Genomic DNA, 26,538 nt, shown 5'->3' on the forward strand with positions numbered 1-26,538 from the left:
CTGGATCTCTTATATAAGTCTGTGCAGCTGAATAAGCTGAACGATTTATTGGAGTTTCTATGGATGGATTTGAATGGACTTTAAATATATGGTTATGGTACCACGAGATGAGCTTGAGTCTCAGACTCGTTGGTTAGGACGCGTATATGCAGTGGATGCGTAGCTAGCTATAGTAGGTTGAGGTGTACCCTGTTAGGTCTAGGTACTAGAGTCACGGGTGATCAAGTCCGAGCACAGATCCGAGGGATATCAGACAATTAATATGTAAACAAGCAGGAATAAAATTTAAATTAAGAATAAAATAACAAAACGCTGAAAGAATTCTAAAATAAAAATCCTCGAACCTTAAATAATAAATTAATATAATTTAAATCCGTACAACTCGGGAATCCAACTAGTGGACCCCTAATAATCTCAACTGATAAAACTTTACAGAATAAAATCCAAAACTAAAACCAGAAAGAAAAATCCTATTTAGTCGGAAGAGTGAGTGACTGTATCTGCATCACCACGATCAAACCCTAAGCCTGGTACTCACGAACACCTGAAAAATAAAGGTGGGTCAGGCCCACATGCAAGTTCCATCCTACTACAATCCGTACATAAACCCGATACGCAGATACATCCTAGATAGCTCAACAATAGCTACAATAGTCCATAGATATATAAATACATACTATAGGATGCTCACTAGCCTATAACATAGTTCAGCCTGGGTAGAAGGTGACATATAAAACACGCTTTTCAGCGGCCAAATACCTAGACCTACCAGGGAACATCAGCTATATCTAGCTACTCAATCTTTGCAATATACGCACCCTAACCGTGATCAAGAGACTCAAGCTCGTATCACGGTTCCATAAATATATATTTAAATCTCTTCCTAATACAGAAAAGTAAAGCAACCATCCATTATGTCGTTCAACTGTTTTAGTTGACAGGACATGCATCCATGTAAGATTTAACTATTTTAGTTAATCCATTCCGTATGTATGAAAGGGGTAGGACTTAGCTTTTTGATCTAATCCATCCCTGATATGTCACCGTCCCATACCGGTACATATAATGCATATGATCCACACATGATGCACACTCAAAATGAACATCAAATATATCTAGAACCAACATAATAGAAATCAGATATAGATAAGCTCCTATCATGCATCCAGTATATGATTATATTCATAGATCCTCCTTTTAAATTGTTAAAATAAGAATAAACAATTTAAACCATCCATTTCCGTGCAATTGACAGAACAGAAATTAAGACAGTTCAGCAATTATCCTTTATAACATAATATAATGAATATCAGAATTTTAAACTGCACATTATACTAGAATTCCAAAACAACACATCCATACTAGTTCGTTCAAAATGTTAAAATGATGACTAGCATTTAAATCCTCCCATATCCTTTACGGCATGCAAATTTATAATTAAATCTCATGGCATTTATGTAATTCCCCATTATAAATTCTGTGTCGGATATAATGACACTCCAAAGTTTAAGTACATCATATGAAACTTCAAAAGTATTTTATACCAGTTTCATTTAATTCGCTAACACGAAACTAGCAACTAACCTTCCACTACTCCCGACAATATACAACTTATTAGATACGAGTACATGACGTCATAACCAACATTCCTGGAACTGAACTATGCTAAATATATCATTGATATAAATTCTAACAATAATTACAATGTCAGTCCAAATTAAGTTATCAGAACAACTTAGCAAAACAAGCATTCCCCCTTCCTTGACAGTAGGCCTATTATAAGCTTATGTTTTATGACATGCATTTAGATTTAGCACCTTAGCATAAACCAACTATTTGAAGGCTTTAACAAGTTAATTTTAATCATTTAAAACCCCCCAGCACTTTCCAGTAATTACCTTTAAGCCCCTGAACTTCAGAAAAATTTCAGAAAAGTGTAATTCTTTATTTGTTTGTTTATTTTAATTAATTGTTTTATTTAATTTATGTGTTTTAAGTGATTCGTTGCTTGCTTATTTGATTTAATTAATGGGTTTTATTAAATTAATTATTTATTAAGTATTTAATTTTTGAATAGGGTAATTATGTAATTCCCATTAACTGGGGTTTTAGATACGTTTTAGTTAGGGTTTTTTGGAGCCGTCTCATAAGCATCTGATATGTAACTAAACTAGGTTACTTTGTGGGCCGATGAAGTTAGGGCTCTGTGGATTAGGGTTTTAATTTTGCAATTATAAATACCTCAGTATATGTTAAACCTAGGTTTACAGATTGTCGTAACTTTTACACTGAAAAGTCTACCAAATAGAGAAAGTTACAGAGGGAGTTTTGGTGAGAACAGAGCTGTTTGTGAGAATTTCGACTGGGGTTCCAAGGTTTAACCAAGGAGAAGGAAGGAGCAGAGGTTTTAGGAGGTTAGACAAGTTTCAGTGGATGTCGGAAAAACTGAGAGCAACGGCAACAAGGGTTTGCTTGCAAACCTATTCAGGCAAGTTCTATCTTCCTCTTTCCCTTTGAGCCGTGTTCTGTGCACCTAGATATGCTCTAGGGTTTTAAGGAAATTGAAAACTAAATCATTCATGTATGTTATACATCAAATTAATCATATGTATGCTTTGAATTATTTCTGTGATGATTTCTGCAATATCTGTTACAGTGCATGCAAGTTGGTTCAGTTTTATGTCCTTTAAGCATGAGGGTTCTTGTCGTAGTTTTGTCTCTGTTTTTTTTATTGCAACTACTGTAAACTAAGTATGGAAAGACTACGGGAGTTATGTAAATCTCATAGGAAGGTTGCTATTTCTATTTTAGATCTCTGTTGCATTTAGCTTCGTTGTAATCTATGCATGAGGTTTCAATTTTTTGCACAAGTTTACTTCTGTTAATTGATTTAAATTGCTATAATCAAACCTTGGGGATGCTATCAGGAGGGTATTAGATCCTTTAGATCAGTTTAAGAAACAAGCAGAGGGGTAGGAATTGATCGGAGAAGGAGCAGATTGACGGAAACGGAGCAGGGATGAACTAGAGGCTCTCAAGAGGGAGAGAGCCGGCTCTAGGAAGTCAAGAGCCGGCTCCCCTTCAGCAAGAGCCGGCTCCTAGGGAATTAGAGCCGGCTCCAATAGGAGAAGAGCCGGCTCTTCCATTCCAAGAGCCGGCTCCAATTTGTTTTTACGTCCAGGAAGGGTTTTTAGGGCTCTGTTTGGTGTTTTGAGCACTGTTTGAGCTTCTGAGTGATTCTAATGAACTGTAGGGACTTAACAGAGGATCTAAGTAGTTAATTCTAAGTGATATTAAACTTATTGTTGTATAGTTTAAGTCTCTAAGACAAAGGATATAGCAGTGTAAAAATATACAACGGTGTATGCTACTAACAGAGAAAGGAACTAAATGGCTTGATTAAAGTTTAGAAATTTAATGAGACTTCACGGAGGGATTAAATAGTTAATTTTTGGGTGTTATTAAGACCCTAAATTGATTTAAGGTTAATTCTAAATTAACGGATCAAACTGTATAACACTTATGTACATTGTATACGGTTAGTGGATAGATGAAGTTTTAAATACTTAAGCTTATTTTTAGGCATTCCAGTGGGATTTAATATATTTATAAAATGGTTTAAATATATTATAGGGTCATTGATGTGTTAGATGTGATCTATGTAGGCTCTGGATGTTAGTTGTTGATTTATTAAATTATCTCCTGCAACTGTATGGTTAATTGTTTGGATTTAAATTGCTGAAACATTTAAAAATCTTCGGTAATTAATTGGATATTGGTTTTAGATTTTAAATTGCTGTACTATCATTCATAGTCTGTAATTTACATGGTTTTGGTTTTAAGTTGTTGAAATACTAAATACTATTCTGCAACGATGTGGATGGTTGGTTTTGGACTATAAATTACGTGCTTATTATTTATGCCTTGTAATTTACCTGGAATTATGTATTGGAACATAATTGCTGAATTCTTATACTTAATTCAGTCAATTATTTGGAATCATATATTGGATTATAATTGCTGAATTCTTATATTAAATTTGACCAATTATTTGGAATTATGTATTGGATTTTAATTGCTGAATTCTCACATTAAAATTCTGTCAATTATCTGGGTTTGGTTTTGCATTGTAAATTACTTGCTTATCATTTGAATGTTGTAATTTACATGGATATGGAGGATGGTATGCACCGGTATGGGACGGTGGCATACTAGGTATGGTTTAGTTCAAAATGCTAATTCCTACCTTATGGATTTTAATTGGTGAACAGTATGACTGGTTCTATCAATTATATGGACTTTGTGGATTGTATGCACCGGTATGGGACGGTGGCATACTAGGGACAGACTGATTTAAAATACTCAGTCCTACCTATTTTGGAATAAGGGAACGGGTTGTTAAATAAATCCTCCTTATATATATATAAGTCGGTACGGTTGAATACGCCGAATGACTTATTGAATTTCTTGTGAATGGTTAGGAACGGAGTTTAGATATATATGTTTATGGTACCACGAGTTGAGCTTGAGTCTCAAACTTGTTGGTTAGGGTGCGTATATGCAGTGGATGTGTAGTTGGTTATAGTAGGTTGGGTGTACCCTGTTAGGTCTAGGTACTCATGCCCACCTTTGGGTGCGTATTCGCATGTTGCCTTCTATTCAGGTTGAGATCCCTACTGTAGTTCAGTGAAGGTCCCATAGTGTGGATATACATATGTATGGACTAGATAGATATTGTGAGGTATCTACGGTGTATCTGCGTATCGGGTCACTGTATGGATAGCAGCTAGATTAGAACTTGCTCGTGGGCCTGACCCACTCTTCTATTATTTTTTTTCCAGGTGTTCGTCAGTTCTGGGCTATAGAGCTTGATCGTGCTGAGCAGATACAGTTATTCACTCTACTGATGGCGTAGGATTTTATTTCATGTTAAGACTTGGGTTTTGTTCCAGTCTTTTGAGTACCATTGGATATTTTAGGGGTCCACTAGATGGATTCCCGAGTTGTATAAATTGGAGAACGATTTCCATTCGTGGTGGATCAGTTGTATCAAAATAGTTTTAATTATCAATGAAATTATTTATTCTGAGGTTTTCAATTATTGGATTATCATTCTAGGTTCTTTTCAGCAAAATTTTATTCATTCTGGTTTTCTATATTGTATTCTATGTTCATTAAATTGCTAATTGTTTTGATATCCTCGGGTAATCGGGCGTGGGCCTGGCCAACCCGCATCCGGAAATCCGGGGGTATCACACATGTTATATTGACTGTAATTTGTTTTACAATTAATAACTGAAATCGGTTTCTTGTATAAACTGTGTTAAGTATGTTTTTAAACTTTTGTAAATTAATTCATATTGGGATGGAAGAGTTTGTAGGACTATTTGGATGTCAATTGGACCCTAAGAAGTTTAAAAACAATTGGGATAGAAACATGGAACTTTGCCGGAAGCGAAGAAGACAAACAGAGGAAGCATAAACGGTTGTGATCATGGTTTAAGCTTTTGTTAAGTAATTCATACTGGAATGGGAAAAGTTTCTAGGATTGTTAAGACTTAAATTGAACCTTAAAAATCTTTAACAAAAGTGGGACAGGGGACTGAAACTTTTCCGGAAGCGTAGAAGGCAAACAGAGGAAGCGGAGAAGGAAAAATGGAGGCTGGGTGTGTGGAGGTGGCTCCACCCTTCAATGGAGGCGGCTCTATTGAAGTGGAGCCGGCTCCACAAGGGGTTGAGGCGGCTCCAATGTGGGTGGAGCCGGCTCAACCTAAAATTGGAGGCGGCTCCCTTGAACAGAACCCCTTCGGGGGTATTTTTGGTAGTTTTCTGACTTCAGGGGCTTGAACAGAGTTTCCAAAAAGTTGTGGGAAGTTGTAAATACTTAAAATTAACCTGTTAGACCCTTAAAATAGTTAGTATAAGTTGGTGGGTTAACTGGAGAAGACGGTATGAACTATAAAATATTAAATGTGAATGTCGTCAGGAAGGAAGGAGGACTGTATTGCTAGTTGTTTAGCAAATTAGATGAACTGATATGTAATGCCCTTAGATTTAAAAGGATATTCCTGGTATTTAATGTATTGTTTAAATAGTATTTTAATTTAATTAATTGTTTAAATTGTGTTTTTATTTGATTAATTGATTGATTGCTGTTAATTTAAATTATTTGTGTGCATTTTTATTAAATTAATTGTTTAATTGCTTATTTTGTTTGATTTATTTGACCTAATTGGATTTTTAGTTGATTTATTTGGTAAATTATTTTTTTTATGATATGTATTTTCTGTCTTTAATTATTTAGTTGTATTTTTATTTGGCTTTTATTTATTTAAGGAAGTTAAGTTAAAGATTTTAGTTATTAAATTAGGGTATAGTTTTAATTGTATAATGGAATTCACGTATGTAGCCGACACTGTTTTAAAACGTAGGTGTTGTTATGGGCCGACTACATTAGGGCTCTGTCTATAATTATACACGGATTAGGGTTTTAATGGTAAGCCTATAAATACTTTGTTGTGTCTTAGCCTAGGGTTTTAAAATTACCAAAAGCTCTGTCACGTCTCAAAGTTACAGAGTGAAAACAGAGAGGGATTTTGTAAGGACAGAGCATTGTAAGGTTTGTCAAGGGAAGAATAGGGAGGACCAAGGAGGTGTAGTGGTGGTGGACTACCTAGAACCAGAAGAAGGTTGGATAGAGGGTTGTGTTGCAGGAACAAGCAAGGGCTGAACAGGTAAGTTCTTTTCTTCCTCTCTCTCTCTGACTTGTGTTCTGTGTACCTAGGTAATCTCTAGGGTTAAATAAATTATAAATTAAAAACTTACATGTTAATGGTATGATACTGATAATCTGTTTAAGTTGTAATCAAATCTATTACAAAATTTGTACATCTCTGTTTTCAGTTTTCTTGGAAAAGCTTGTTAGTCTGGTTGTAATTTTAGACTCTAGGGAATTAATTGAGTCTTAAATTGATCTTGCATGATTATTATATGCTAAACTTGCACTATCTGTTGACTGAGAAATTGGTCTGAAATACATTCGTTCTTATCTGTTCCAGTTTTGTTCCTTAAAGCATGATCGGTTCTGTTGTAACTTGGTTTGCTGTGCTTGCTTTTATTTACTTTAAACCAACCATGGAGATGTTAATGGGGGTTAAGAAGACTCTTAGAATCAGTGTTAAAGCCAAACAGAAAGGCTGGTAGAGGTGGAAAGTGACCAGAAGCAAAGCAGAGAGTCGCAGGAATTGCAAAGGTTGGAGACGGCTTTTAGAAGGGGAGAGAGCCGGCTCCATGGAATGAGGGAGCCGGCTCCCTCATCTTTTCTAGGCAAAGAGCCGGCTCCATGAAGTAATGGAGCCGGCTCAAGGCTCTAAAAGAGCCTGCTCTTTCCAAAAATTGAGCAGGCTCTCTTGTAATTTCATTTTTGATTTTTTTTTTTTTTTTTTTTTATTACGAATTACCGGCTACTGTTGGAACATTGGAATTGTTTTGAAACCTCTGGGAATTTTCAGAGGGATTAGATAGTTTATGCGGGTGACGGCCGGAAGGTAATAAATTGTCTAGTTTTAATTTGACAATTTAGGGTGCTAAAGCATGATTCTAAATTAAGTTTTAGATGTACGGAGAAGTATTTTAGTTAACAAATTAGACTTATGGATTAGTGTATGGCCCTGTGTTAAAAGGAATAAAACAGGGTACAAGTATACAACTTAGTACGCTGTTACCAGATGGAAGGAACTAAATTGCTTAAAATAATTTTAACAATTTATTGGACTATAATATGATTATAGAATGGATTTTAAATGCGTGATAGAGTCAATGCTATATTAGATTTGATCTATGCATATCTGGATGTTAATTGTTGAGTTATGAAATCACAATCTGCAACTATATGGTTTAATGCTTGAATTTAATTGCTGAACTTTAAATGTTTTCCTGCAATTACTTGGATATTGGTTTTGGATTATATATATGTGGAATTTTAATTGCTGAATTAATAGATTCTATCAATTACATGGTTGTGGAGGATGGTATGAACCGGTATGGGACGGTGTCATACTAGGGATGGTTTAGCTCAAAACGCATAAGCCTAACCTATTGGATTTAAGGGAAGGATTGTAAAATATTGAATCCTAAACCTTGTTTAGTCAGATCGACTGATTAAGTTGAAAGACTATCTGGATTAATTGTGTTTGTGTGTAGTCGGATCGACTGATTAAGTTGAATGACTACCTGGATTAAATGTTGGTTGTGTTTAAGTCAGATCGACTGATTAAGTTGAATGACTAAACTGGATTAAAATTCTTATGTCAATTCAATAAACAATAAAATGGCATACCTTGGGTTAGACGGACTTTATATATATGTTATGGCACCACGATATGGGCATGAGTCTCAGAGTCATTGGTTAGGGAGCGTATATGCATTAGGATGCATAGCTGGATATGATGGTTGAAGTGTACCCTGTTAGGTCTAGGTATTCATGCCCACCTTTGGGTGCGTTTTTGCATGTTGCCTTCTACTCAGGTTGAGACCCCATTATAGTCCAGTGAAGGTTCTCTAGTGTGGGTATATTTATGTATGGACTAGATAGATATTGTGAGGTATTTAGGTGTATCTGCGTATCGGGTCACTGTATGGATTACAGTTAGATTAGAACTTGTTCGTGGGCCTGACCCACTCTTATTTTTCAGGTATCGGACGGTTCCAGTCTTAGGCTTGATCATGCTGTGCAGGGATTATCATTCATTCCACCGACGACGTAGGATGTCCTTCCATATTTTAGTATTTGGTTTTATGTCAGTTGTTTACGTTTCAGTTGAGATTTTTATTTAGGGGTCCACTAGATGGATTCCCGAGTTGTAATTCATGGAAGTTTTGAAAGTTGGATTTTATTAGGTTTTATCAGGCTATTGAGGTTTTTATATTAGTATTCTGTTCAGCTTTTAATAGTTATTCTTATTTCATTTTTTTCATCTGTGTTCGTTTTAAAATACTTTAATTGTTTGATTTCCCTCGGGTTTGGGCCTGGGCCTGATCAACCCATGTCTCGGATCCAAGGGATATCACATGATATAAAAGGGATTTGTAGGATTTCATATAAGTGATATCTGTGACATATTTCAGTTCTAGGAAAGTTGGTTATATTGTGGTTATGAGCGTCATGTAATTTCAACAAGTAAGTTGCATACCGTTGGGAGTTGTAGAGGTTTTAGTACTAGTTTTGTGTTAGTAAACTAAATGGACTAGCATGAAACCACGACGGGGAATTTATATAATGTACTCTGTCCAGACTTCGGAGTGTCATTATGTCAGGAGCAGGATTTATACATTGAGGATTAAAGGGGCGTCATTTGATTAACTACTAATTTGCATGCCGTCAAGGATTGTGGAGGATTTCATTACTAGTCTTTGTTTTAGTGATTTAAATGAACTAGTATGAGAGGATGGTTTGGGATTTCTAGCATAATGTACTCAGTTTATAATTCTGATAATCATTATACCATGTTATGGATGTTAATTGATGAACTGTTTGATTTCTGTTTTATCAATTGTATGGATGTGGATAATATAAATTGGTTGTCATTACTTTAACAATTTATTTGGAGGATTTATGATTATAATCATATACTGGATGCATGATGGGATCTTAATAATATCTGTTTTCTATTATGCTGGTTTCTAGGTATATTTGATGTTCTAATGAATATGCATCACTTGTGGATCATTTGTATTATATGTAGCGATATAGGACGGTGACATATCAGGGATGGATTAAATCAAAAAGCTAAGTCCCACCCCTTCATACATACGGAATGGATTAATTAAAACAGTTAAATCCTACATGGATGCATGTCTTGTCAACTAAAACAATTGAACGACATAACGGATGTTTGTTTTATCTTTCTGCATTAAGAAGAAATTTATATATATACCTATGGTACCATGATACGAGTTTGAGTCTCCTGATCACGGTTAGGGTGCGTATATCGTGTGGATGGATAACTGGACCTAATGACGTTCCCTGGTAGGTCTAGGTGTGCATGACTACGCTGCGGCATTTTGCGTATTACGTTTTACTCAGGTATGATGACTATAGGTTAGTAAATATCCTATAGTGTATATCTATATCTATATGGACTATTTTAGATATTGCCGAGTTATCTAGTATGTATCCGCGTATCGGGTTTATGTACGGATTGTAGTAGAATGAAACTTGCATGTGGGCCTGACCCACTCTTATTTTTCAGGTGTTTGACAATACCAGGCTTAGAGCTTGATCGTGTTGATGCAAATATAGACACTCACTCTTCCGACTATTTAGGATTTTCTTTCTTATTTTAGTTTTGGATTTTTATTCTGTAAATTTATTTATCAGTTGGAATTACTAGGGGTCCACTAGATGGATTCTCGAATTGTACGGATTTGAAGGATTTAAATAATATTAATTTATTATTTAAAGTTTGAGAATTTTTATTTTAGATTTCTTTCAGCGCATTATTATTTTATTCTTAATTCAGTTTTTATTCCTGCTTGTTTACATATTGATTGTTTGGTATCCCTCGGATTTGTGCTCGGACTTGATCACCCGTGGCTCTAGAATCGAGGGGTATCACACCTTGCAATAATGGTCTCAAATAAAAGCCCTCTTCAAGCTCATTGATGAGCACCGAAAAATGCGCATTTAAACCCGTTAAGCTTAAACATTCTAGTACCTTTATCTATCTTACTTTGCCGCTTTAGACTTATTACGTGTTATTTATATTTTCAGGCACTAATCCCAAAATTGAGCTAACTCAGCCAAATAAGAGCTTAATTGAAGCAATCCTGAGATAAACTAAATGAGGGAGCAAAGTGGAGAAAGAAAGGAGCAAAAAGGAATTAAGTTGTGCAGCTGAAAAGTTCGATCGATCCAACTTAGAGTTCGATCGATCGAACATCTATGATCGATCACAGTACTTCTCGATAGATCCAACCTTGGCCTTTGCTGAAATTCGAAGTTCGATCGATCCAACATCACCTTCGATCGATTGAACCCTATTTTGTCCTATTCAAATGATTGATCTTATCCACAGCTGTACGCCTACCAACCACTTTTGTCCTTTTTCCCACAAATATCTTCGAAATATCTCAGCCTTGTCCTTCTCTGGAGGAGTCAGACCACTTCGATCGATCCAGGATGCAGTTCGATCGATCGAACCCATCTTCGATCGATCCAAGTTAAGGTTCGATCGATCGAACTTCCTCCAGCGAGAAAAAGTTAAAGTCCAGCTCATTTATTCCGTCCTTCACCCAATCATTGGAGAATATGCCTTGCATGACCACAGCTCATCATAGGGTGTATTTGACCTACCTATATAAGGAATATGATACACTTTTTTGAGGGGGGTCTAGAGTCTCTTGTCACACATTGAAAATCATCTTGGAGGCTATTCTTGGAGAGGAAGAAGGGAGGAAGCTAGAGCAACCATTGGAGGAGATCTTCATCTACAAGGAGCAGCCATGGAGTTAGCCTTTGAGGGTTGGATCATCACTACCATGAGTGTCTAGACATCATCTTGGGGCTAGAGTTAGCCCCAAGCATGCTTTCTATACTCTAATCTTGTGTATTATTGAGGGATTAGTGTTGTATGATACATCTTGATATTCATGTATATATAAATCTTGATTATTTCATGGTTTGTATGGTTTAATGCTTCCAATTGACTATTCTATTCTACCCATATGTCTATGTATGCTAGAGTAGGATATTCATGTGCTTATCTCTAGATTTAGTGTTTTTGATGCATGTCTATGTGTATTGATGTTATAGATCTAGAGATTATCAAGATGATATGCTTAATGAATGATATTTTGGTTCATTTGATGGTTTATGCCTATTCTTGATAGCTTGTGCCTCTCTCCTAGTCTAGATAGCTTTATTTTCATGCTAGTAGTGTAGATTTAGTGTAGTGGTAGTATAATGTTAAATGGGAGGACAATCTACTCTTGATGTTTGATGTTCCATGCTTGTGAGTCCAAATGGCATATTCCTCTAATATTGTGTTGTATGTGGATTGTGAGCTTAATGAAGGATTAATGACTAGTTATGATATGTTGTATCTTTCACATGTGTTTAGACAATTTATTCCTCTCCCAATAGATAAATTGTGGCCTCTCACATGATGTTTAGATAATGCATGTTTAACTAAGTCATCCTTATGGATTGCTTGGACTATGAGCTTAATGAAAGGTTCAATGACTTGATTTGATATTTTGTTCTCTTCACATGATGTCTAGACAATATATTCCTCTACCAATAGATGTATTGTGGCCTCACACATGTTGATTGAGACAATTTGCACTTGTTGAGTCACCCTTACCAATTGAATGTCTTTTACACACACAACATTGTTACAACACATTCATTTCCCTCATTAGTCACTTGATTATGGTTTGGAATAGTATTGTTTGGTGGTGATCTCTACACCCCAAGACCTTTCCTTCTTACTTACTCTTTATCTTATTGCATTTTAATTAACTATTTTCTAGAAGTAATCAACCAACCCAATTCTCTTTTGCAATCATTTGGTACGCTAGAGTCGAAGTTGAAATTCCAACACGTATAATCCCTTGGGACGATCCCTACTCACTCTTGCTACGTTAGTAGTAGTGTTGGTAGTGGTTTTTATAAATTTAAATTTGACATAAAAGGCTTTTCTTGAACCACACATTCACTACATTCAGTTTGGCGTATTGGAACGGCCGTCGTCAGTCATCACTTCTTCTTCTATGGCTTTATCAAAATCTTTCCTTAATCTCTCCAAAAACAAGCTTGAAGTGTGGAAGATATTTAGTGCAAATAGATAAATATAGAGTGAGAAAGTGAAATGCTAGAGAGGGGAAGCATTCTGCCGAAAATGAAGGGGAAAGGAAAGAAAATGGGTTGGTCAATAATTTGCCTTCTGGTCAATAACATGCCACTTGTAAAAATGTGTGTATTTGTCACTTTTTGGTTAGTTACTCTTTTGCCCTTCTACATCCATTTCAATACCAACAAAGTTCCCAAAATATCTCCCACCAAAAATAAATACACCTATATATATATATATGTGAAATGACTACAATACCCTCACTTAAAATGAGAAAACCGAGAGAAGTTCCCGAGTCTGGAAATCGTCCCGACTTCCGAAAAACTCTAAAAAAGTGATATCGTCATTCTAACTGACTTAAAATGATTAAAAATACACTTCTAAAACCCTCGGTTCAAGAAATTGACCAAAACGCCTTTCGGGGCCCGCGTGGCACGTAAAACGAGAAAATGATTACAATAATCCAGAAAATCAATTAATTTCCTGAAATTAGAAAATAGAGAAAATCGGTAACATTACATGTAATTTTTTTCATCTTTATCTTAGGGGTTTCTTTCGATTTTAGGGTTTATTTTAGGGTTACCTTTATTTCAAAATTTCTTTCTGATTTGATGCAATTAAGGTTCTCTAGGTTAATAAACTTATTTTTTATGATATTAATTATGATTATTTTTATATTTTTCTTTTATCTTCATCTTCATTTTGGGAGTTTATTTTTGATAATGTGATATTATGGTTCTGTTAATTTAAAATTACGGTTTTCTTAGTTGTTTTTTTTTTTCCTCTTTCCTTGGTTGATAACATTTCTGTGAATTCTTTAGTGTTAATTAACTTTCTAGATTACTGGATTTTTGTTTCTGTTTTTTTAATCTTTTAGGTTCTGCAATGGACTTTCTATATACTTTGTTGGTTGACTATCATGGTCACATTCACCCATTGAGTAATACAGACCCTGGCAGGTATAATTTCCTAGAGCTTTTTCCTAATGCATGTGAGGCTGCACTAAGTAATGTTCCTACAGAGTCTGGGTTATCAATGAAGTTGTACTACCTTGATAGAGGTTCCCCAACTGAACAAAAAAAATAATAGAAGGAGATTTAGACATATTTGAGATGTTTCAAATGTATGCGGGTTCTATAAACATAGATATATTTCTAGAGGTTCATGAAATTAATGAACGTTTGACTGTAATTAGAGATGATAATGTAGATGAGAATGAGGCTATTCACAATGCGAGCCCACAAAATGGAGGTGGACAAGAAGAGGGTGTAGAGAATGCAACTACAGAGGATATGAATTCTGATGAGAGTGATGAAGACTATGTTTTCAGTGGGGATGATGAGGATGAAATTTATATTATGGTTGATCCAGTTCACCTAGACGTTGAGAGCCTTGATGATGACGATGATGCTAGGCTTTCAGATTACAATTCCAATGATAGTGAGGGGGATTTTTCTGATAGTAGTCTTGAAATAGAAGGGAAAATGGTTAATATCCAGAAGTATATAAAGGGTAAAAGGTTTAGGCATGGTGATAATGGTAAAATAAAGTTGGAAAAAGCTCTTTTGTTTGACGATGTCAACCATTTTAGGAAGGTGTTAAGGGAATATGTTGTCCAAAAGGGTTTTAGGCTTGTTAGAAATAAGAATAAGAAGGCTAGGGTCACTGCCCATTATGGCAATGAAGGCTGTAATTGGCGAATTTGTGGCACCCCTTTAGTTGACAAGGTAACATATAAAATAAAAATACTTGGCCCTGACCATACTTGTGTGAGGGTGAACAAACTGAAAGATGTTACTATAACTTGGATAGCCCAAAAGTGTGCAAAGAAGTTAGAAACCAATCTGAAATGAATGTGAAAGCTTTATTAGAAGAAATAAAGGAAAAATTTGGGGGTGTTAAGGTTCTTGAATACACATTGTACAAGGCAAGGAATAGAGCCCAACTTGAAAATGAGGGCTATCATTTAGAGGCATTCCAAAAATTACCTCTATATGCAGCTAAGGTAGAGAGAACTAATCCAGGTTGTATGGTTAAGATTAAGAGGAATCCAGACAACAGTGAGATGTTTAAGAGTATGTTTATGTCATTTTCAGCACTACGAAGAGGGTTTATTGATGGTTGCAGGCCATACATTGGTTTAGATGGGCGTCATTTGAAAGGTCCATATGGGGGTGTTTTGTTAAGTGCAATTGCTTTGGATGGGAACAATGGTCTGTTTCCCATAGCAGTTGCAATTGCTGATGGTGAGACAAAGAAATCATGGACTAATTTTGGGGATAGTGTTGAGATAACACCATGGACTTTCATGAATGATGGGCAGAAGGGAATATTTCAAGCTTTAGAAGTTGTTTTTCCTGATGCATATAAAAGGAAATGTTGTAGGCACATCTACAACAACTTCAAAGTGTTGTTTCCTGGGCTTAGAATGAGAAGGTTGTTTTGGAATACAGCAAAGGCATGCACTGCCCATAATTTTCAGAGAGAACTTACAAAAATCAGAAACCATTCAGAGGGGGCATATAACTGGCTTGTAAATCACTCGTTGGAGACATGGTATAGGCATAGGTTTGATCTAAGAGTTAAATGCGATAATGTTTCAAACAATCATGTAAAGTCTTTTAATTCTTGGTTGGGAGACATCAGGATGAGATCTGTTTTGGGTATCATGGACACAATAAGAAGCAAACTGATGTGCAGGCTACAAAAGAGGTATCAGAGAGGGTTAGGTTTGGAGAACTTGACTGCAGCACCCAAGTTGAAGAAAAAATTGAACAAGGCAGTAAAGGATAGTAGGAATATAGAAACACTCTTTTGGGCAGGGGGTACTGAATATGAGGTGACACAAGATGGATTTATATTTGTTGTGGATTTGGGCCCAAAAACTTGTTATTGTAGGGCTTGGGAAATTTCTGGAATTCCTTGCTACCATGTCGTGGCATGCATCAATTATAGTAGGTTAAAGATTGAGGATTACTTCCATAGTTACTACAGTAAAGAGAAGTACATGAAAACCTATGACAATATGATACACCCTCTGCACCATGAAACCTTGTGGCTTGAAGTACCACATGCCCCTCTTAAGCCACCTATACTGAAAAGAAATCCTGACAGACCTAAGAGGGCTAGAAGAAGTGATAGTGATGAACCTTTGGCTATGAAGAGGTCATCTATAGTAACTTGTAGCATTTGTAATATTGTGGGGCACAACAAAAAAGGATGCCAAAGGGTACCAACAACTAGAGCAGTAAGAGAAGCAACTGCAAGTCCTTCAAGAGCTGCATATCCATCAAAAGCTATAACAAGCAGAGGGAGAGTTGGCAAGTTCAGTATATGTCATTTCAGTATATGATTAGTTAAATAATTTTGTTTTTGGTTTTTGTTATTTTAATGCTTAAGTTCACTTTGAAAAATATGCAGGTGTCAAATGTAGGTGGTCATGGTGGCAACAGTGGCAAAGGACCAAGAGTTGGGAGAGGTGGCAACAATACTCAGTCCAGTGTATGTCATTTTAGTATACAATTAGTTTTTTTATTTTATTTTATTTTAAATGGTGGCTTAAGTACATTGAAAAGCATGCAGGTACCAAATGATGTGGTGATTCCTACTGCTGAGAGTAGGAATTAAATTTCTTATTTAAACAGGTGATTGAACTATATGTTTCACCTACTTTCTTTGTTTCGATGCTTGCTTGAATGAATTAAACTACTTACTTAAACTACTCTCTTTGACACATTGCAGGCCATTATTTTTGTTTTTTGGGACATTGACATAACCAAATTTGACTTACCAAAGTATATAGTAGCTGCTGAAGAATTGTTTAGCCCCATTGTAAGTTTTTGTTGACATGGGCAATATTGGTGAACTAATTAGGGCTAATGGTGATATGTTCAGCCCATTGTCTATTTTTGTTACTGTAGGTTATATTGAAAATGTAGTTTGGTCTAATTATGATATGTTCAGCCGATTATATATTTTTGTTAATGTGGGCTAAGGTTATGTAATTGAAAGTTTCAAACTATTTTAGGGCTAATGTTATGTAATCAATGTAGGTTCTGGAATTATGACAGTTTCAAGCTCAGTTTATGGTTATGTATTTAAGACAGATTCAGCAATTAACAATGTGACTGTTATATTTGGGTTATGCAATGACAATGTTATGGTTATTTTTCATGACAAAGTAATGATTATGTCCAAGTTATTTGCAAGTGCTTTTTTTAATTGCAATTTCTGAAAGATTTTGTGTAACTGTTATCTTTGTGCAATTAAATTTGTGCCCATTATGTGTTTTGCAGCTGAAAAATATAGTCACTTTGCAAAAGCTAGTCATTTTTGCCTTTAATGACAAATTAAGAAATGGTTTTAACTTTTAAGCAGCTGTTATATTACTGTTATATTACGCCAATATTATGCTTTGTAGATGATGTGAGAAATTGAACCATTAACTTTACATCCAATAGACTTGACCTGCATTAATAACAAAGTAATAAAGATTTAAATTGTATTAATAACTAAATAATTCAAGATTTTTTACCTTCCAAGGAACCTTCAATGTCATTTTTCCTCCACTGCTAGAAGAGAGATCTCTCTTTCTTTAACATATCTCTCTAACAAGCATAAACTAAAAAGCTAAAGTAATAGTTATATTTAAATATATATCAATTGCGAATTTGCATTTCATTTGTGTTTCATTTGAGTCCTATATATATATATATATATATATATATATATATATATATAAGGGCATTTTGGTCCATTATTGTATTATTTTTTATTATGTAATAACACTATGGACATTTTGGTCACTTCAAACCAAATTTATGACAAAAAGTATTACTTTTTGTATAGAGGGGAGGCCTTTGCAAAATTGGACAAATCTCGGGGGGACAAGCTGCAACAAAATGGCAAACCTCAATTTTAGTTGCTATTATGTCAAACCTCAGGTTTAGTTGCAATTATGTCAAACCTCAGGGAGGTCATTGAAGTTTGCCCTTTTTGTTTTTGTTTTTGTAGGAATGGCAACGAAGATTGTTTTATCCCTCGGGCACCCGTTCTATCTCGTTTAGTTTTAGAATTTCTTCACATTTTTTGATTTTTTTTCTTAAATACAACTATATAACTATTGAAAAAAATCAATCAATAATTTAACAGAAAATTTAAGGATATAAGCGTTTTTAGTTCGTAGGGTTTTGTCACTCACTAAAATGATTGAGAAAGTGACTGAATGTGACTTAAGGTTTTTGGAGTTGACTATATATACTAATAAAATAAGGATAATTTAGTAATTTACCTAACTAAATGGGCCGGTGGGGTTACCTCTCCGTCCTTGCCCCAAACTCGCGCGAATTTTCATTAATAAAAATCATCCCCACCCAAATAAATTAAACGGTCTCCCAAAATCACTATAAACGGGGCGGGGCGGGGCGGGGCGGGGCAGGGTGGGTACCCATCCCCGCATGGCAAATTACCATCCCTACTTGTCTGCATCCAACACAATTGCACTTAACCGAGGAGCTGACACCTAGAAATCACAGACACCTTCTAGAGAGCAACACATGTATGTTGAAAATTCATATTAAGTGGATATCGTAGATAGATATCAAATATTTCTTAAACGTATTCATAATTTTAAAAATACATTTTTAAATTTCTGACTATACTTCTTAAATATTATTTCAACTGCGTATCTAATATTTCTCAAACACTTCATAATGTATTTTTGAAAATAAAAAAAAAACTAAAATTAAAAAGGAAACGAGAAAGAACTTGTTAAATGTTAGAAGTTTGAACATTATATTGTAACTTTTTCAACAATAATTACATAATATAATTATTAAAAAATGTTCAAATTTTATTAAGTGATATGACTAGAGCTTGTTTTATGTGTTGTGAGACGAACTCCTATGTTATATTAATAATTACATTTAGATTTATAATATTTTTACAAAATTGATTTATATATGTAAAAAATAAATTTATTAATTTTTTATTATCGTAGCTTGTTGTACTCATATTCTATTCTTTTAAAATTTACCATATTACTAACCCATAGATGTATCTCATATTCATATATTCCGTATGTACTTTTTAAGTTGACAACAACACTCTCTTATTCTGTTTTCACCAACTAAGAGCATCTCCAATGCTCTTTCATTTGGGCTGCTAAATTCAAAATTTGAGAGAGGTGTAAAAAATAGGTTCTCCAATGGTCTTTCATTTGGGCTCTCAAATTTTGAGAATGTCAAATTTCCTCTCAGATATAGGAGTTGCCAATTTTTTTGGCAAGCCTTCCTCTCTTTGTATCAACACACACGCGTGCACACACACGCACACATATATAAGCTCAATCCAAAAGTTGTTCCAATAAAAAAATATAATCTCAATCCAAAAGTTGTCCCCCACGCCCCCCCACCCCCACACACACATAATTTCAACCCAAATTCGTCTATATATATATATATATATAAAAGATCATAAAAAATTTCACCAAATAGGATTTAGTTTGCAAAACAAAAATTACAGACCTTGATTAGTTGATTTAGAAAACAAATTAAAACAAAACCCATACATACAATTTAGCAATTGCAGAGAGAGAGAGAAGCCAAGCTTGAGAGTTAAGAGAACGGTTGAAGCTTGTAAATGGCGAACCTGAACTGGAACAACAGGCAATGTAAACTGAAAGATATGGATTTTTGAACAATCTGAAATGATACGCTGATATGGGTTTTGATCTTTTGATTCTTGCAGAGAGATAGATAAACTGAAATATATGGGTTTTCAACTTCTGATTCTTGTAGATTTTCTAGTTTGCAGTTGTAGAGAGAGAGAGATAGAGAGAAAAGGGGAGTTCAGAGTTGAGAACGAGAATAGAGATGGAGGCGATTGGGGAAGCTGAAATGATTTGCCCTAAAAATATATATATTTTTAATAATAATATACTCAAATATATATAATATACATAAACATATATATATATATATATATATATATATATAATATGAATATCCGAAAAAGAAAAAAAAAATATAATAATATAATCAAATATATAAATTTATACATATATATATTTTGGTCCTTTTTTTATCAGATATTTTAGATTTTTGTTTCTTTTTAATTAGGTTTAATTTTAGTTTCCTTCTAATGTTTATAACTTGACTTGGAATGTGCCTAATATTGATATTACTGATGCAAATATGAATGGTGGGAATGGTAGTTGAAAAAGAATGGTGGTTGTGTTAAAAAATAACATTTTGCATGAAATACACCATTGAAACAGAATTGCTAAAATGTAGCATTTTGTTACTGTAACACCTATCAAAATATAAATTTGGCATGCAAAAATAGCTTTTAGCATTGGAGATACTCTAAGTCACTTACTCACTGAGTACTCTCTTTTAGCTGTGGTAGTTTTTATCTATTAATAGAGCAACTTCATTTTACAAATAATAAATTAATTTTATTTTGTCCCTTTTATACCAGTAATAAAAAATTACTTTATATTTCTATTTTCACCCTTCATTTTTATTTTCCAGATAGAGTTATCATGTCTTTTTTATTTCAGATTTATTTGCATTTGGCTTAGCAGTAATAATATCATTATCGTGAATTAGTTGTATTTAATTGTTGTAATACTTATGAGAATGTCAAAAAGAAGACTTTTTTTAACCCAAATTTGGAAGTGCAGATAAATATCTTGAAGAACTAGACATTTTTTTTTTTTTTTTCAATCTCGTAAATAATTAATATTATGATTTGTTTATTTGAATGTTTTTCTATGACTCTCAACCTCAACGTAATTCTTGCTACACAGAAAATATATACTAAGCCTATATTCACTCTTGTTCTCCTTCGGTTATATTCATACAGTACTGTACTAGGGAGAGAGAGCACTTTCACTCGCATTTTGAAACAGCCCACAAACCCTAAACCCGAGTCTTGCTCTGAACCACCCCTTGAATCATGCTTCATATCTTCTCTTCTCCGAAATCCTGAATTAATATGCTTTTTTTGTTGATTCAAATTATATTTTGAAGCCCCAACAAGGAAGAAATGTCAGATTTTGTTCCCCAAGAAGTATGGATCGACATCTTCACGAGACTATCCGTCAAGACCCTCCTTCAAATAAGGTGCGTTTCTAAGCTATGGAATGCTCTCATCTCTAGTTCCTCTTGCATCACCACTCATCTAAATCGCACTAAAAACACCCACATCAAAACCCACACACTTCTCCTCAGGCATTTCACTGACAGCGAGAGGCACAAAAAAGAACACTATTTGTTACTTGACGATGATCAGACACTTGGTGAGCACACTTTGGAACTGGATTTTCCCTTGAAAACCCGATCTGATTATCCTTTCAGAATAGTGGGTTCTTGTAATGGATTGGTGTGTTTGTCCGACGATCACTCTATGCATGCCTACGATATAATCCTATGGAACCCATCGATTCGAAAATTTGTCATCCTTCCCAGACCTCGTGTTACCGAAATAACTCATGGGTCTTATATGTTTCTGCTTGGGTTTGGATTTGACCCCATGACAGATGACTATAAGGTGGTGAGGATTGCCTATATTAAAGGAAGAAATGGGCGTGATTTAATTCCACCAGAGGTTGAGGTTTATAGGCTTAGCTCAGGAGCTTGGAGAAGCTTTAGTACTGGTGCTCCTCCTTATGGTATGTTTGGGTATACATGGACACAGGCTTTTGTGAATGGGGGTATCCATTGGATTGGATATGATCCATGTGTGGCCAGTGGGAATCGCAATTTGGTTGTTTCGTTTGATGTGGGTGATGAAGTATTTGGTGAGGTGATGCTGCCAGATGGTTTAGCTGCTCAATCTGGGCAGGATTTGTCAGTATCCGTTTTTGCTAAATTACTTTCAGTGCTTCATTATGAATATCGTGCTAAAAAACAGCGTTGTTCTGTATGGGTGATGAAGGAGTATAGTGTTGTCAACTCCTGGGTGAAACTGTATACTATTGATCTGCAGGGAGGAATACAGAGGATAATAGGATTTAGAAAGAATGAAGAAGTTCTATTGACAACAGCACGTGGAAAGCTAGTCTCATATGACCCCAATACCCTACGAATGAAGAGTCTGGGAATTCGTGGTGCCATAGATTCGTTTTATGTTGACGATTACATGGAAAGCTTAGTTTTGCTAGGGGCAGGAGATGGAGACTTAAGAGGGCAGCCAAGTTCTTTTGAAGGTATTACTGATGAGGGAAGAATAGAGAATGGGGTTGAGGCCCAGCAATGGCCAGGAATGCTGAAGGAATCAAGGAAAAACAGGCAAGACAAATTATCACCCCCTAATACTTCATTGTCTTACCATTACATTCATGATTGCTATTTTTCTTCTTCTTAGATTCATGCCATTGACTTATATGTGTACATTAGCCTCAAAACTTAACATGTGTTTTATTTTTGAGGCTGATTTCTTGCAACTGACGAGTGCTAAGATCCATGTTAGTTTTCCAATTATCATGTGTACATAGCTGATTAATTTTTTGCATATAACCCGTTTCTGTACGGAGATTTCCCCAACTCCTCTTGTATTATTATATCAGGAAGATTTTTCCAGATTATTTTTTTATTTCCTTCTAAAAAAGTTGATTAACTTTGTGTACAACCTGTTCTCCGTAAAGGCATGTGTCTAACTCCTGTTATATATATTATTATTATTATTATTATTTTAGGATGATATATCTAAATTCATTATGTTTGTAGAGCTTTGAAGTATCTGTGGCTAATACTTGTTTTCCAATCATATAAATTGTTATGGAGTCCTTGTGTCTTTTTATCCTTTCTAATGTTGTTTTTGAGACTTATCATTTAACTTCTACTGCCTTTTAAGGCCTAAAATTAATTTTGGACCAATATGCTTTGAATAAAAGCAGCTTAGTCAGGCAAGGTTGGCCGGTCAAAGTCTTAAGGAATGAGAAGTGACTAATTCCATATGTGCATATATATATATTTTGAAGAAAGGTTACTAGCCTTTTGAAGATCTATTAGGCAATTTAATTTCTCAAGTTTGTATTGTATTCCATATTATGGGCCATGGGGGTATCTCATTGGAAGAATCAGAAACTATTTTAGATTTTGGAAGTTTTAGTTAGTTTTAAGCCAAATACATAAGTATACTTTGAATAAATAACTTATACCAAGAAATTTGTCTCTTGAAGTGATCTTCAAACAAAAAGCAGATGTCATGTTCTATGTGATCTTGGAAATTATCCAACAATATTCATGTCTTCGATAACGTCATAAAGGCTAAAGGCTATAGAAGTGCATCTCTAGTTTCTATACAATGAAAGAAATGAATAAGGTGAATCATATGCAAGTGACCGCCTATTCGACATCTTTTACAGGGTTTCTTCCAAAATCTCAATTACAAATAGATCTGAGACTGATTCAAGGCTTCAATAGACAGGAGAGATATTGCTTGGATTTGCCTGATTGTGCCTTTCTTATCGATACTTGTCATTCTCATTTGATTGCTTTCACTGGCCTTTTGACTAAATAGAAATGTGCATGGAGAGCAAGTCCTAAGTTGCGGAACCTTCAACCGTGAGAGGAGAGGGCCTTTTGGCTTCCTCAGGGCTGACTGTACCTATTCTGATTTTGAATTATCCATCGCTACGCTGTTCCCAAGGATTAATACAATCGAAATAGCGAAATTTTTGGGTCATCTCAATGTTTCATAAACCACTTTAGAGGGAATAGGGGGAGCATTTATTTCAACGTCTTACAGGAAGCACTCGTGAATGCTGCTGGGTTGGACCAGCCAATAACTCGAACACGTTCGGTCTTTTTTTTTTTTTTTTTTTTGTTTTACCCACAGCGGTTCCTTACCTTCACCATGATATGGACTCCAAGTCTTCTGCTTGCAATGCTTCAATGGTCTCCTTCGTGTCTTAATCAAGACCATCCACCGACTTTATGTATGGTTCGGCACTTGTGGATTAGGGTCTTGCTCTAAAAATTCAGAAATACTTGTTTCCCATTCAATGAAAACTTAAATCTTGTAATATGATCACATTATCCTGACTGCTGTAAGATTTCTTTGGGCTGTCTCTGGAAATTTTATTCATTTCCACTTAGCAAAGCCTTTTCCCAACTATTCTATGGAAATTTTATTGGTCTATATTTTTTAATTTAGCCTGGAACACAAAGGTTAGTTAAAATTAGGAACCATCACCGGATCACTGAAATGAAAAGAAATGGGTATGAGACAGCGTTGTGGTAAAAGAGGGACTTATTTCTCTTTGTAAATGAAATAGAAAATCTGGTATAGGTGCTAGGGCAAGTCAGGGTTCAATGTTACAACATATCTGTTAAGATTAAGGATATCTCTGTCCTGCTTTGCTACTTAACAAGTGTATGAATGATGTAGGAGATTCGTTGAGAGTATTATGGTAGTTGAACAAGAACTGGAATATGGATATGTTGTAATGATAAAACAAAGAGGAGGTAGAGATGATTGAGGCATTGCACCTCAAATTCGGTGAATGGCCCTCCATTCTGATGACCAACCAGCACATATCACACTGTTTAATATGATATTCTCCTTTAGGTGGAACTATCCACTGATGGACCTATTTGATAATTGGGACCTTCCTGAGCAAAAGATCCCCACTATTTGATGATATTGGAACATCTTCCCTCTGTTTTATCATGTACTTGATGTAAAAATGTCTTGATGTTGTTACCTTACCATGTTATGATTCAATTTTTTTCCCCCTTTCGAGGCAAGTGTAATGGTTAAGATTCTTGAAAAGACCAATATAAGATGTCTTGGTCTTTCCTCAGTAGGTGTGAAGAGAATACCCCTGACGGCTACACAAAGTTGAAGAAACTGTGAGATTTAGGGTCATCTTGCATCAGAGATGTTCTCCACATCATGTATTAAGTGATCTGTTTATTGAACCCCCAATGTCAATAAAATTTAAGGTGTTTAAATGATATGGAGGTGGCTCTATTCCCATAATTTATAAACCATTTGAATTTGAAAGATAAAATTAGAGAATACAAGCCTTTGTTTTACTTGTAGTATAGCTGTTGGGGAAATAGAAATTCTGCCCTTTTTCACGCAAACCTTTTTTATTACATAAATTTTGTATATCTCAGTTGCTATATGTTTTTTTGAGTTTTGAGACTCGTAACATTACAATTATTGATACAGGTGTGTTGAGTTTGGACATGAGGAAGAAACTGAAGATCTTTATTTCGGTGGAAGATCTGGATGTGGCAGATTCGCTGATTCCTCAACTGATAACTGTGAAGAATGGGACAATGCAGTGGTTGCTAAGGTTGAAGAGTTGAGAAAATTTCATTCTCACAAAAAGTTTTAGGCTTATGAACATGTTTGATATTACTCAGAAATATTGATCAGCTAGCCACTTTTTGGAGTTGATACATTGGATGCAAGTAATTACTTTTGGATCTGGTTCTGAATTTGATCTGCCCGACTTGACAATTAGTGTGTAATTAAGAAGTAAAAGCCTATTATTATTATGTCAGTTTGTTTTCCCCTTATCGATTACAGTAATATTTGTCTGGTGGATTATCTCTTTATATATATATATTTATTTAGAGAAGTAATTAAGAATTGATTTATAAGCTGGGACATATAAATTTATTCTTAATCAGTGGTTGTGGGACCTAGATCCTTTCTGGTCTCCGAGAGTATTTTAAACCAGCAATGCAACACGGTACAGATTAAATCCAAAATGCAATATATTTATATCCTCATTACATTTTTGATTTAGTAGTGTTGTATTGTTGACTTCGTGTTATTGCAGTATTTATTGTCAATTTAAATGTTCTATATTTACGTTTAGTGACAAAACTACTAAATCGATCGAAGATGTAATACTGCGTAAGTATTTATTGTCAATTTAAATGTACTATATTTACGTTTAGTGACAACATTATTAAATCGATCGAAAATGTAATAGTAGTACTACATAGTTGTTGCAATTTTGATTTAGTATTAATTTTGTGTTATTGCATAAGTATTTTATTGTCGCTTTAAATGTGGGAGAGAGTTGCTTTTTTGATTCAGCTTTGTTATATTGTTAGATTTTATTCTATTGTCCATTTAAATGTACTAGAGAGTAATGGATATTAAAGTGTACTGATGACCTTTAGGCTGCTTAAAAGATGAGTTTCACGAACAAGTTTGAATTTTTTGTTTCTATTTATTATTATTATTTTTTTTATGAGACTTGAGTTCTCTCTCTTTTCTTTTCACCCATCCTCAAACTCTATGACATAGGGGCCAATTTGCCCGTTTTCAACGCTTTTTTTTTTTTCTAATTTTCCTTTTTCCATTTTCTTTCTTTTCTTAGTTTTTTCTTTTTTGTTTTCAGTTGCCAAGCGTTAAGTTCACTATTAGGTTTGTTGCCCTTTGTTTTTTGCGCCAAGCAAAACGAGGCCTTAAATCGCACACCACAGATTTAATAACATAAGAGGATTCGCGTCCAGCCAAAGAGGGCTAGTAGACTTCTGTTATAAGGGAAAACTTGTCCTACATTGGATCCGGATGGAAAGTGACATGGGTATAAATGGGTGGGTATGTAGCACTACTCAACAGTTCGAGTTTTTGGGTAAATGGGCAAGCGCCCACCCGTTACAGTTGGTATCAGAGCCAGACCCAGTTCTTGATCCGGTGTCACGCCAAG

General features: G+C 35.0%; 2 protein-coding genes across 3 annotated transcripts; both read left to right on the top strand.

Moving 5' to 3' along the window:
• Positions 1–14,700: 14,700 nt before the first annotated feature.
• LOC132310059 (uncharacterized) lies at positions 14,701–16,203 on the top strand. The gene has a single exon (XM_059808299.1). It carries the CDS (start codon positions 14,701–14,703, stop codon positions 16,201–16,203), a length of 1,503 nt encoding a protein of 500 aa, XP_059664282.1.
• Positions 16,204–20,672: 4,469 nt separating this feature from the next.
• Positions 20,673–25,397, top strand: LOC132308976 (F-box protein At3g07870-like). 2 transcript variants are annotated; one of them, XM_059807294.1, is made up of 3 exons: positions 20,673–20,977; positions 21,086–22,144; positions 25,038–25,397. In XM_059807294.1, exons 1-3 carry the CDS (start codon positions 20,901–20,903, stop codon positions 25,204–25,206), a joined length of 1,305 nt encoding a protein of 434 aa, XP_059663277.1. In that variant the 5' UTR covers positions 20,673–20,900; the 3' UTR covers positions 25,207–25,397. The 2 variants fall into 2 exon arrangements, with proteins under 2 accessions (XP_059663277.1, XP_059663276.1); XM_059807293.1 differs by having other exon boundaries at positions 20,673–22,144.
• Positions 25,398–26,538: the final 1,141 nt, after the last annotated feature.

Source organism: Cornus florida, unplaced genomic scaffold, assembly GCF_030987335.1.
Source record: "Cornus florida cultivar Cherokee Brave unplaced genomic scaffold, ASM3098733v1 CherokeeBrave_3.0.0_Hap2_Chr05, whole genome shotgun sequence".
NCBI classification, from domain to species: domain Eukaryota; kingdom Viridiplantae; phylum Streptophyta; class Magnoliopsida; order Cornales; family Cornaceae; genus Cornus; species Cornus florida.

What these genes read in the sequence shown, in the direction of transcription:
- LOC132310059 (XM_059808299.1), top strand. Translation starts at nt 14,701, where the DNA reads ATGAATGTGAAAGCTTTATTAGAAGAAATAAAGGAAAAATTTGGGGGT.
- LOC132308976 (XM_059807293.1), top strand. Translation starts at nt 20,901, where the DNA reads ATGTCAGATTTTGTTCCCCAAGAAGTATGGATCGACATCTTCACGAGA. An exon ending in AAGGAATCAAGGAAAAACAG is followed by an intron (nt 22,145 to 25,037) that starts GCAAGACAAATT and finishes TTATTGATACAG; the next exon opens with GTGTGTTGAGTTTGGACATG.